The sequence below is a fragment of the Scyliorhinus canicula genome, chromosome 2, assembly GCF_902713615.1.
Source record: "Scyliorhinus canicula chromosome 2, sScyCan1.1, whole genome shotgun sequence".
Taxonomy (NCBI): Eukaryota; Metazoa; Chordata; class Chondrichthyes; order Carcharhiniformes; family Scyliorhinidae; genus Scyliorhinus; species Scyliorhinus canicula.
Genome location: NC_052147.1, coordinates 38,591,810 through 38,605,413, shown reverse-complemented (window position 1 = coordinate 38,605,413; position 13,604 = coordinate 38,591,810). Strand labels below are relative to the sequence as shown.

Below are 13,604 nucleotides of genomic sequence, written 5' to 3'. Positions count from 1 at the left end.
TGTCACAGACACTGGAGTTGCAGTCCAGAGCTTCTCCCGATCACAGAGGACCACCTCTCAGGGTGTGAACACCGGGGCGCAGGCAATGGGGAGCCTCCAGGACTGGAAAGGCCAGATGACTCAGAGGCTTCTGGAACTCACTCCAACTGCCTCTCCATCCCATGTAGTCACCCAGGATCCCTTGAACACCGTCAGGGAGAAAGAAGCACTGGAGCCCATCCAGAGCCACCCATCAGCGAGGTTTGGGCGGTCTGCAGTTCTTCTAACACCACCCCCTCCTGACAATGGTGCATCACAAGGGCAGCAGTCAGAATGGGTGGCATGGTGACACCTGTGCCACTGGTAAGTCGGCCGGGATCCTCAGGCTGCAGGCCCTCCAGAGGATGACCGCCAAGGGCATCAAGGGCTACAGGGTGCAGAAGGCAGCAGGTGTCTCCACCTCCACCTCTGAGGTGCATCCTGCAGGAGACATCTGGACATAGCTCTAGACTACGGATGATTGATAAGTTATAGGAGCATTGAGTGGGCATGGGTGAGGTCGGTAATCAATGTTGGGAATAGATAACTGTCACAAGAAATGTTCAACACGAAAAAAAGTTGCACCTGATACATGCAACGCCCTGTCGTTTAAAGCGTTTCAACATGGGTGGGTTTCTCTCTCTCCCGAATTGGGCCTGCTTCCTGCTGCAGGCCCCAAAAGACAGGAGGAGAACGATCAGGGAGTGGAACAGGGCGATCAGGGAGGGGAAGAGAGCGATCCGGGAGGGGAAGAGGGTGATCAGGGAGGGGAAGAGAGCGATCCGGGAGGGGAAGAGGGTGATCCGGGAGGGGAAGAGGGCGATCAGAGAGCAGAAGAGGGCGATCAGGGAGCGGAAGAGGGCGATCAGGGAGGGGAAGAGGGTGATTAGGGAGGCGAAGAGGGCGATCAGGGAGCAGAAGAGAGCGATCAGGGAGCGGAAGAGGGCGATCAGGGAGGAGAAGAGGGCGATCAGGGAGTGGAAGAGGGCGATCAGGGAGGGGAAGAGAGCGATCCGGGAGGGGAAGAGGGAGATCCGGGAGGGGAAGAGGGCGATCAGGGAGGGGAAGAGGGCGATCAGTGAGGGGACGAGGGCGATCAGGGAGGGGAAGAGGGCGATCAGGGAGGGGAAGAGGGCGATCAGGGAGCGGAAGAGGGCGATCAGGGAGGGGAAGAGGGTGATTAGGGAGGCGAAGAGGGCGATCAGGGAGCAGAAGAGAGCGATCAGGGAGCGGAAGAGGGCGATCAGGGAGGAGAAGAGGGCGATCAGGGAGTGGAAGAGGGCGATCAGGGAGGGGAAGAGGGCGATCCGGGAGGGGAAGAGGGAGATCCGGGAGGGGAAGAGGGCGATCAGGGAGGGGAAGAGGGCGATCAGTGAGGGGACGAGGGCGATCAGGGAGGGGAAGAGGGCGATCAGGGAGGGGAAGAGGGTGATCAGGGAGCGGAAGAGGGCGATCAGGGAGGGGGAGAGGGCAATCAGGGAGGGGGAGAGGGCAATCAGGGAGGGGGAGAGGGCAATCAGGGAGGGGAAGAGGGCGATCAGGGAGGGGAAGAGGGTGATTCGGGAGGGGAAGAGAGTGATCAGGGAGCGGAAGAGGGCGATCAGGGAGGGGAAGAGAGTGATCAGGGAGCAGAAGAGGGCGATCAGGGAGGGGAAGAGGGCGATCAGGGAGGGGAAGAGGGCGATCAGGGAGGGGAAGAGGGCGATCAGGGAGGGGAAGAGGGCGATCAGGGAGGGGAAGAGGGTGATCAGGAAGGGGAAGAGGGCGATCAGGGAGGGGAAGATGGCGATCAGGGAGGGGAAGATTCCCCTTTTATCTGGTCGGTTGTGGAGAAGGAGAGATTCCAATAATCAGTTAGGTCTTCCAACCCAGGACCCTCAATCCCCACCTACCCTCCCCACAACCCTTTGTCCTCATGATCCTAGCAGCTGATTACCCATCATTGGGCCCGAGACCCTTGGCCACCAGGGTGGTTGCCTGGTCTGTGACTTGAGCCTTATCCATTGAGGGAATCTTCCCCTGACCCAGACTTGGAGGGTGATGCAACTGAGAGTAGTGGCCTAACTCGCTGGATTGTGAGAGAACGAGGGTAAACGAGGGGAGATACAACCATGCGCATTCGATACCCAGCCTCAGACAACCTGAGAACGTATTGCTGTCACACTCAATCCACCTCGGCTATCAGAGCTTTCATAGTGCCTTTACGCCTGATGGGGGAATCTGTGTTGCAACCTTCTCCCGCCCTTAACCCCCTTCTCTTAGAGTGGCATCTAGCGAGCCACTGGTGCTGGAAAACTCCCGCACAGATCAGGAGCCCTTCCACGCATCCAGATAGTGACCCTTTGACGGTACTCAGTGGTGAAGCTCTGCTCAAAGGCAGACTGCAATATTGAAACCACAGAGCCTGTTGAAACTTCAAATGGGTTAAAATGGACTTTCAAGAGACAAGCAGCAGCCTAGCTGCAGTTGTGGTTTTTCCTGTTATGGGTGTTCACAAGAAATAAAAATGGCTTCAAAGCTTCAGATAACCAAATCCAACCCCCTCCCTTCCCCCGGCCAGGAACAACTCCAACCTGATCCCCTCCAGCTCCCCAACCCCCAGCCCTCTGTAAGATCTGCCACAGCACCTGGCCAGCAGCTAGGGTGCCCTGAGCTGCATGGAGGTAAGAGGAGAGGGCTACTTACCTCCTTGCTCCTGGTCCTGCTTTTGTAGAGTACATGGCGCCTGGTCGCTGCTTTCGTAGAGCAGTACCAAATGGGACCGGCATGGCTTCCCACTGGGGGTAGCAGGTGACCCCCGGGCTCTGCTTCATTCTCTTTTAATCTTGCAAATGAGATTAAAATGGATACAAATAAGGTGTGATCAGGCTCTCACCATTTCTGGGTGGGATCCTTATCACAGGAGCGGATCGGGAGAATGACATGAGAATGGCGCCTGGCACAAATCCCGTTTTGGGGCTCTACAACTAGTCTGATATAGCGGGATCGGTGCCAGGCACAACACGGCCAGAGAATCTCCCCCATAGTCCCAAAGAAAGTCCGGTTTGATTTGGTTAGAGATGTACATTACCATGGGAAGACAACACAGTCTAATGATTTAAACAGCAGATTATGGGAAACATAGAAACAAGGAGCAGGAGCGGGCTATATGGCCCTTTGAGCCTGCTCCACCATTCATTATGAATGGCTAATCAATCAACTCAATAGCCTGCCTTCCCCTATATCCTTTGATCCCCTTTGCCCCAAGAGCTTTATCTAACCCCTTGAGAACATGCTGGGCATGATTTCACTAAAAGGGAACAAAGTCCCATAGCGAGCGTGTTTAGCTGTGTGTTTCCTACCAGTCACCGTGCCAAGTAACACATGGCTATAAAACGCCACTAGCGTTCGATGGAGCGTCTCAGCGGGGCATTTGCGGCACATAGCCCTGATTGTGCACTGAGGAGTACCATTTTAAATGGCGTCCTGATCTCTGAGGCCCTCGATGCACCACCCAAATGCCCAACAATGCACTATGGGAGGGTCCTCAATCCTCCACCCCACGACCCACACAGTGCACCCCCAGCCCATTCGCCAGCATGCATAAAATGCCAGCTTGGTATCTTGGCAGTGCCAACTTGGCACCCTAGCAGTTCCCCAGCCAGCTGGCAGTGCCTCCAGGGCACCTTGGCAGTGCCAGGCTGCCACCCAGATGGTACGGCCAGATTGCGAGGGTGGCATTGCCAGAATGCCCAGGAATCCGCTGGGAGTCCCACCCGAGTGTCATTCCGTCTGGTCCCTGTTTCTGGAGACTAGTACTGAACGGTGCTCACCCGAGGTCATTGAGGCAAGGGAGATTGATCCCACGCCTCGGGTAACTCGGGAATCTGCACATTAAAGTGAGACCAGCTGTCTCGCTTTAATATGCAGATCTACGAAAGAGTGGTCCTACCCATAACGGGGGAATATACATCGCAATGATTTGCGAGATCGCTTTGTGAGACGGGTAGAGCCCAGGAGCAGGGTCTCCCGGCTTCTATTGGCTGTGCTCCGTTGTGGCAAGCTGCTTTTCGGTGGCAGCGTGGCCGTTCAATCACGCTCACAATGTCACAATGTTACAATGTACAACTGCATCCTGTGGTCGTGCATTCCACAGGCCCACCACTCTCTGGGTGAAGAAAGTTCTCCCCAAAGCTGGATATGAAGCTGAGGACCAGTAACACATTCAAGATCAGAGTGTCTTGGATCGAGACTTAACAGCAGAGGCAAGAACCACCACTGTTTTGATTTGTGTGCCACAGCCCCGCAATCTGTAAATTCAACTTCTCTTTTCAGACCCACTTGAGTGGCACCCGACCCCAATCAATTTCTCTTCCAAAATTCAATCCATACGATGTAGGTAAGTGACAGAGGTTGGTATTATAAAGTATGAAGGCACAGGCTGAGCGATGTTAGGTCAGTAAAACATCTGGGCGCATTTGGGAATGGAGTGTTTTATTTGATTTTCTTTATTTTGCTGACTGGCAAGGAATGGTCCATAATACGACTGATTTATTTGGAATGGAAGAGTTATTGCAGAATAATATGAACTGCGCTGAATTAGGTTTTATTTCATGTAGTATTGCAGAGGATTAGTATATACCTCGAATGCATTATATTGAAAGGGTCACCGCCTTCATGAAAATCACACCACTGTCATTTGTGTCTGCCATATTGCCAAAATGATTCATTGCCCCTTTGAGCTCGTGTTCCAAGGCCAACAAAACATTGTGCTAAATTTGTTTATGAGCAAAGCCCCTTTAAAATAACAGAAAAATTCAGCAGGATCTGAAAAATGGTGGGAACGTGGACAATGCTTTCTGCTGAGATTATTTTGAAGGATGCAAAAGTTAAATAGAAAACCAACGTAACTGAACAAAACTGAAGGTATTGTCCTTTGTGCCTGTCCTTCTCACAACTATTTCATCTATAGCAAAAAATTGAAATAGTTCAAGAATGAGAATGCTTGGAAATAGTTTTCATGAATCTTTTTTGAATGAGCAAGTTGTTTGATGAGCAACATCGCAGAATCACATGATTACTACGGTGCAAAATGAGGCCATTCCTCGCCCTGAATTTCCCAATAATAATATAATAATCTTTTATTGTCACACATTAACAATGCAATGAAGTTACTGTGAAAAGCCCCGGGTTGCCACATTCCGGTGCCTATTCAGGTACACAGAGGGAGAATTCAGAATGTCCAATTCACCTAACAGCACATCTTTCGGGACTTGTAGGAGGAAACCCGAGCACCCGGAGGAAACCCACGCAGACACAGGAAGAACGTGCAGACTCCGCACAGACAGTGACCCAAGCCGGAAATCAAACCTGGGACCCTGGCGCTGTGAAGCAACAGAGCTAACCACGGTGCTACCGTGCCACCCTAAATACTTTCCTCCAACTCTTCAGGGCAGAGGCAAGAATACCAAAACTTAAAGGGAACAACCATTTATACTGCCTGAGATTAGAATGCTGATTGGATGGGAATGTGGACTCTGATTAGTAGAGGCATTGCCATGGAGAAAGCACTAGGAAACAGTTAACCACCAAGCTTTTGTTTAAATTCAAACCAGGCAAGTTGACTCTGATTGGTCACGGCATTTCCATGGGGAATGAACCAGACAATGGCTGTTCCCCAAGCTTTTGTTCAGTTCAAAAGGTAATCGGCTTATCATGTTTGTTTACTGCATCAATATTTGCTGCTGCAAAGTGCTTGGCTGCCTGATTATAACACTGCATTATGATTACTGAAGCCAGTGAGCTGCTGTTTTTTGTCTTGATTTCAGCAGTAGCAAATCTCTCGCTCTGCTTATTCTCCAATAATGACACATTGATACTTTGTAACAAATAATTTTGGCAATGTGTTTGATAATGTCACAGTTTGATTTGATGGTTTGAGTTTTATTAATGAAGTTAGCATTATCTATGTGCTTCATAGAATTATAGAATTGTAACAGTATAGAAGAAGGCCATTTGGCCTCTCATATCCAGCCGACTCTCTGCAGTAGCATCTCAACCACTCCGATCCTCCCACCTCTTCCCGTTAGTCCTGCAAATTTTCTCCATTCAGATAATTATCCAATTTTATTGTTGAAAGCCATGATAGAATCTGCCTGCACCATAAGAGTGGCACAGTGATTAGCACTGCTTCATAGGGCGAGAGACCCGTGTTTGATTCTGGCTTTCAGTGAAAGTGTGTGTTGAGTTTGCACATTCTCCACGTGTCTGCGTGGGTTTCCTCCCGGTGCTCCGGTTTCCTTCCACAGTCTAAAGATGTGCATGTTGGATGGTTGAACATGATGAATTTGCGGGGTTCTAGGGATAGGGTGTGGGAGTGGGCTTAGATAGAGTGCTCTTTCAGAGGGTCGGTGCAGACTCAATGGGCCAAATGGCCTCTTTCTGCACTGTAGGGATTCTATGGATTCTATGGATAGCCTTTTGCCACTTGTTTGCCCATTCCACCATCTGTTTATGTCCTCTTGAACTCTATCCTTCCCACAATTCACAATACTTCCAAGATTATGTCATCCGTAAATTTTGAAAAGTGCACTGCATATTTAGTCCAACACCATTAATATGGCTCACAAAGTGCAGTGGTCTCAATCAAGTTTAACTAACTTACTGTAGTTTTTTAAGGAGAAAGGGTCAATGAAGATAATGCTGTTGATGTGGCATGCATGTACCTTCAAAAGGCACCGGATATAATGCCATACTTGTGAGAAAATTTATAGTTTTTGGAATAAAAGGGACAGTGAAGACATGGCTACAAATTAGCTGAATAATTACAAGCTCCCTGTGGGCGGAGCTATCTGGCAGGTGATTACCGGAGGAACCTGTATTACAGGTACAGGCATACATCCCCCTACTGCAAGTACACATCACTACAGTGGTTATATCACCACAACCATAAGACATAAGAGGCGAATTAGGCCATATGGCCCATCGAGTCTGCTCCACCATTCAATCATGGCTGATGGGGGGCGATTCTCCGATATGGAGCCCAAGTATTCGCGCCGTCGTGAACGCCGTCGCGTTTCACGACAGCGTGAACCGGGCCCTGGTACGACCAATTCTGGCCCCCATGGGGGGCCAGCATGGCACTGGGGCGGTTCATGCCGCCCCAGCCTTCTTTCCCAGTGCAAAATGGGCGCCGCGCCAACCCGCTTATGCACAGTTAGGCTGTGCCAACCTGCGCATGCACGGGGACTTCTTCCGCGCGCCGGCCCCGACTCAACATGGAGTCGATGTTCAGGGGCCGGCCTCTCCAGAAAGTAAGCCCGGGAGGGAGAGGCCGGCCTGCAGATCGATGGGTGCCGATCGCGGGCCAGACCCCATCGGAGGCCCCCCCCCCAGTGAAGTATCGTTTTCCCCCGCCCCACAGGCCGCCCTCTGGCCCTTCGCGCAGAGTTCCCGGCGGCAGCTACCAGGGGTGAACGGCCCCGGTGGGACTCTGTCGTATCGGCGCGGCCGCTCGGCCCATCCGGGCCGGAGAATCGGCGGCCCCACCGATTCTATCTGCCCGCGGCTGGCGCCGTGCCAAACACGCCGGCGCAAATGGCACTGATTCTCCGCATCTCGGAGAATCGCGCACCAGCGTCGTGGCGCAGTTGCGGTGATTCTCCGGCCCGGCGCGTGGCTCGGAGAATCGCCCCCAATATGTTTCTCATCCCCATTCTACTGTCTTCTCCCCATAACCCCTGATCCACTTATTAATCAAGAACCTATCTATCTCTGTCTTAAGGACACTCAGTGACTTAGCCTCCATAGCCTTTTGCGGTGTGGTGAATTATGAACCTAGTAATTCACACTGTGTTCTATTATATGTATTGTGTCCTTGTGGGCTTTGTATACGAGCCGTTGCGTGGCTCCCCCCATAGGGGGAGATGAGGAGTTTGTACTGGGCTCCACCCTTGGCTCCGCCCATGGCTCCTCCCACTATTCGGAAGTATAAAGCTCTGCAGTCGTGAGCCTGCTGCCAGTTCATCTCGTCTCAGGCAGGCTCCGTTGTAAGATTACTAAAACCACTGTTCATGTCCAATCACGTGTCTTGTGAATTGATGGTCACATTATGCGGCAAAGTGTTCCACAGATTCACCACCCTATGGCTGAAGAAATTCCTCCGCATCTCTGTTTTAAAGGATTGCTCCTTCAGTCTGAGGCTGCACCCAAGACATGCAGGTTAGGTGGATTGGGTATTCAAAATTGCCCCTCAGTGTCCATAGGTTAGGTGGAGTTACAGGGATAGGATGGGCAAGTGGGCCTGGGCAATGTGCTCTTTCAGAGGGTCAGCAGAGACTGGATGGGCCGAATGGCCTCCTTCTACACTGCAGGGATTGTATTATTCTATAATGTTCCTTTAAGGGAGAGCAGCATGCCATCTCTAGAAGGGAGGTGTGACATATGACTCTGCCTCGGTTTCACTTTGGTCTGTGAGCAGGGCGCAGCACACACAGCTGCTGCTGTCTTCAAGCTTTCTACCCATGTATATATACTCCAAGTTTAAATAAATCAACCCACCACATAATTGCCCAATCCCTTATGAGTGACTGGTGCCTTTAAATCATTATAGAAATGTGACACCTTTCACCTCTCGTGTTTTTCCCTCTACATTCACTGTGAAAATGGATACAGAATGCTCAGAGAAAAAGTTTGCAACTTCCTTATTATCTGCAATAGTGTCACAAGCATTTATTTTTTAACTCCTGAATGTGCCTTTGATGATTTCCAAATCTAAGTTCCCAGACTGCTGGGAGTTGTCCCATGATTGACAGTGGTTCCCAGGAACCTCAAGGGTTTTGGATGTATTCGTACCAAGTTTGACATCTGACAACGGAAAAGTTTCACTTTCTCCTTTCTCATCAGCGGTCTTTTCTTTGTCCAAAGTGCAGGTAAGTTTATCATCGGTTTGAACGGTTGCAGTCAATCAACCTGTTAGCAAGCGATTGTGAGTCTAAGTATTGAGGTTCAATGAGATTAGATGTGGTCAGTGCTAATCTTGTACCAGAGCCAAAATGATTTGATGGTAGTGGAGGTAGTTCAAAGGGCTTTGTTCCTCTGTGAACCACTTTTGTCTGTCTTCTTTCTCTAACCATTATCAAGATTGGTTTCCTTTTAATTATTTGCATCTTTTTGCATTTGAGTTTGATGAAAAATAACACAGGGCGCTCCATCAATCAGTGCTGAACTACTCTCTGAAAAGTCTTGGGGAGTAATTGTAATATTTTGTATTCCAGGAACTTTGAACGTGTTTCTGAGATTCAAAGGATTCAAAGGATCAACCATAACTGAAAATCTGATCTGGACAATGTCGGGAAACCAGGGGGAGCAGTGGATGTATGCAAATATCAATATCAATCCAAGTGGAACTTTCCAGGTGGGAATGTTAAAATAACATGCAGAGACGTAGAAAAATTTCAACAATATTATATGGATATTATTATGCATATTAAATGTATATTTCTTAAAGAGCAACCATTTATTTTATTGTGCAACAAAAGTGCTAAATAAAATTGCATTTTATTGTCATGAAAGATGCCTAGTAAAATACTAGCCCTGAGTTGCACTGTAGGATACTCGCACATGATGAATTTGTCTGAATTTTCTCTCGCTGTTACTCTGGGGTCTGTTTTTTGTCTCCTGTGAAAAATCTGAGTTAATGCCTCTGATAAATTCTGGACCAATGGTTTTGAACAACTGGGCTGCTGCACAATGGTCCAGCAGGATGCCTATCGTCCTTTCTCAGGACTTGGCCTCGTTACCATGCCTGTGGCAGCCTACAGGTGCTGCCTACAAAGGAGTATCCCATCACAGTGGGTTGCCAGTTCTAGGCCAGTTCTAGGCTGTCATAATATTAGGTGGGTCTTAGGCATAGTAGAGATTGGTCCTTGGGGATTGTCGGTGGGGTAGTGAAGTGGAACTGTGGCCACAAGAGCCCATATTGTTTTTGTAGAGCCCAGAACAGCATTCCTCTTCATCAGTACAGCAGTGCAGTCATTCTGTTTGGTGATGGATCAACATATTAATCAAGACCCTATGTGTATAAATGGTATAATTGAAGAGACAACTGCCTCCATGAAACTAGTGTTCTGGATAGCTTTGAAGGCGGTGCCAACCAGGTTGAGAGCACGAGGCTGTGGGGTGGTGATATTATCATTGGACTAATAATCCAGAAACCCAGAGTACTGCTCTGGGGACTCGGGTATGAATCCTACCACGGCAGGTGGTGAAATTTGAATTAAATAAAAATGTGCAATTAAAAGTCTAATGACGACCATGAAACAATTGTCAATTGTCATAAAAGTCCACCTGGTTCACTAATGTCCTATGGGAAGGAAACCTGCCATCCTTACCTGACCTACATGTGACTCGAGACCCTCAGTAATGAGATTGACTCTTAACGGCCACTCAGTTCAAGGGCAATTAGGGATGGGCAACAAATGCTGGTCCTGCCAGTATGCCCACATCCATAAAAGAATGAAGAATGAAAAAAAGGAAGAGCACAGTTATTTTCCCCCAGTTTTCAAGATGCTATTGCCTGGCAGAGCCAGTGAAGATTTCCCTCATTATGTTTGAATGTTCATGTCTAAAATCATTATTCAAGGGCCATCAGGTTTCCATTTTATAAAATGATGCTATAACGGTGCAGAGGTACAGCAGAGTGAAGATGGAAACAATGGCAGTAGAATGTTGTTGAGATTATTTTGGTGAAATGGCTGGGTTTGGAGAGGCTGCAGGGCAGAACTTAGATGGATCATTACAAAGTACAAAGACTTTGGCCTGAAGCCAAGATATTTGGCATTTCTGCCCCACATGTGAGGGTGGGGCAAATCATCTACCTCATCCACCACAGTGACCCCAAATAAGGAAAGAACTATAAAATATCCAGGCTTGGGCTGACAAGTGGCCGTTGCATTCGTACCACACAAGTGCCAGGCAATGACCATCTCAAACAAGAGAGGATCTAACCACCATCCCGTGACATTCAATGGGATTACCATCACTGAATCCCTCGCTGTCATCTTCCTGGGTTACCATTGGCCAGAAACGGAACTGGGACCAGCCATATAAATACAATAGCCACAAGAGTTAGGAGCGTGATTGAGTACTCTCCACTTACTGGATGAGTACAGTTCCAACAACACTCAAGAAGCTTGACACTATCCAGGGCAAAGCAGCCCACTTGAGATTGACACCCCTTCCACAAACATTCACTCCCTCCTACGATGAACAGTGGCCGTATGTACCACCTTCAAGATGCACAGCAAGAACTCACCAAGGCTGCTGAGACAGCACCTTCCAAACTCACGACCATTACCATCTGGAAGGACAAAGGCAGAAGATATGGGCACGCCACCACCAGGAAGTTTCCCTGCAAGCCACTCACCATTCTAACTTGGAAATATATTGCCGTTCCTTCACTGTTACTGGGTCAAGATCCTGGAATTTGGCCCTTAACAGCACTGTGGGTGTACCCACATCATGGGGACTAAAGTGGTTCATGGAGGCAGCTCACTACCACCTGCTGAAGGGCAATTTGGAATGGACAATAAAAGCCAGTGACTCCCACATTCCTGAAAGGAATTTTTAAAAAAATAATTCCAGCCACCCTGCTCTTATTAGGCCCAGTGGAAATTATACCTGCTACAGTCTCTGAGAATGCAAAGGTGAAAAATAATTGAATCCAAAGGCCAAAAATGACATTCTCACTTCACCCCATTTGATGCTTGTAGGGAAGAGAGAAGCTTGCTCAGTTTAATTAAGTGCCTAAAAAGGGCCTTGCTCTCCCCCCCCCCCCCCCCCCCCCCCCTCCGGCCCCGGTGGAAGTAGCGGCCCACTTAATTGCCTTTTACTTTGGCCAGACCTTAATATCTTACTGGGAGAGGCTGTAAAATCCTGGCCTATGACACCATAACCTGGAAACTGCTCAAGCCTTGAATGAAAGCTCCTCTGAAAAGACTTGAGTGTAAGTAGATGGTTTTGTTCCATTGTCAGAGCAAGGTTGAAAGGTGTTCCAGGATAAAATGTTTTCCGCTGCAGTGCAATTCTGTGATAGTAATTGTCATCCTAACTTCACTCAGGCTTTGCACTGTCATTTGTTTCCTCAGAAGATTAGTTTCTTTTGTAAATGGTGGTTTTCATTCTCGAGAGAAACCCGAGCCTTCTAGAGCCCAGACTACTAAATTAAACTATTATGTGCTTTAGACTTACAGTCCACTGGGCTTAGACTAAATCTGCCAGAACAAAATTTAGCGATGACCTTTGGCATCATTTTCTTCACACATGTCCATGACATCGTAACTGCTTTTCAGACCCAAGGCACCAAATTAATAAAAGATTCTGCAGAATGCTTTTTGGGAGTCATTCAAAAGCACATTAGTTCTATCTAGTTGTTTCAGAGATGAAACCAGAAAAACTACTTACTACCGAACTGTTCACAGCGCATCAGAAAACAACTGAACTTTAATCTTTTGAGAGAGTGTTCTTGTTCTTTTCTGTTATTATATTTCAGAAATTTACCTTGGGCACCAATCACTGATTGACACAGGTTAAAAAAAGTCTTTCTGGCTCCACTGATGCGATCTGCTACTGAGACACAACTCAGTTTTGTGTCTCTATGCTGATCTCAGCTAGAATATCATTGAAATTTTTACAGCTATTCTCAGTGCACGGGGCTGTTCAGCACAGGGGCTAAATCGCTGGCTTTGAAAGCAGACCAAGGCAGGCCAGCAGCACGGTTCGATTCCCGTAACAGCCTCCCCGAACAGGCGCCGGAATGTGGCGACTAGGGGCTTTTCACAGTAACTTCATTCGAAGCCTACTTGTGACAATAAGCAATTTGCATTTCATTGCATTACATTTCAGCACTAGAGATGTGGAAGAAAATTAACCACTGATGGTGCTTCAGTTCACTCTGTTGGGAAAGTGTGATTAGTTGATAGCTCGTGAGGACAGGATTAGGCTCAAGTCTGCTGCATCCCTTGGTGAACAACCAACTAATGTTCCCTGCCTCTGAAGTGTTCAATAAAGAATAACCACTTGGATTGCCAGACAGTTATCACAACCCATGAAGTAGCACACATCCCTTCACCAAACGTCGAATACGGAATTGAAATGATCTTGCCAGTGATACCACAGCACAGAATTGGTCCGAAGGTCAGATATGATGCTATTGCCTCAGTGTCCTGATATTCACAACAACAAAACCCATTACTGAGCCAAAGACAATGTACTGGCTCTTCTAGGAATGAAGAGCGCATCCATCCAAACCAGCCAGCATCAGGACAAACATTTAACCAACAGGTGTCAAGACTATATCATCAACCCTATAATAGACTTCTTCATTGCATGCAGTGCAAATCTGTCCCACTGCCTCTAGCCCCATTGTCGGTCAATCCTCGGCCGCAGGCCCGATCGCATCGCATTGCAGGCCCAGCCCCCGGCCCATTGCTGACCCATCCCCCGCCCATTGCAGGCCCATCGCAGATCCATCCCTATCACATGCCCTGCCTCCTGCAGACCTATTTTCTTTTTATCATGTGCAGGATGTGGGCGTCACTAGCTAGGCC

The 13,604-nt window shown here is 48.5% G+C and overlaps 1 protein-coding gene across 2 annotated transcripts in view; it reads left to right on the top strand.

Annotated features, from left to right (window-relative positions):
- The window catches only part of mdga2a (MAM domain containing glycosylphosphatidylinositol anchor 2a), a 1,064,841-nt gene that overhangs the window by 1,029,707 nt on the left and 21,530 nt on the right, over positions 1 to 13,604 (top strand). For both annotated transcript variants that reach the window (XM_038776329.1, XM_038776328.1), the window contains one exon: positions 9,273 to 9,412. In XM_038776329.1, coding sequence (XP_038632257.1) covers positions 9,273 to 9,412 — 140 coding nt within the window. The remainder of the gene's footprint in view (positions 1 to 9,272; positions 9,413 to 13,604) is intronic.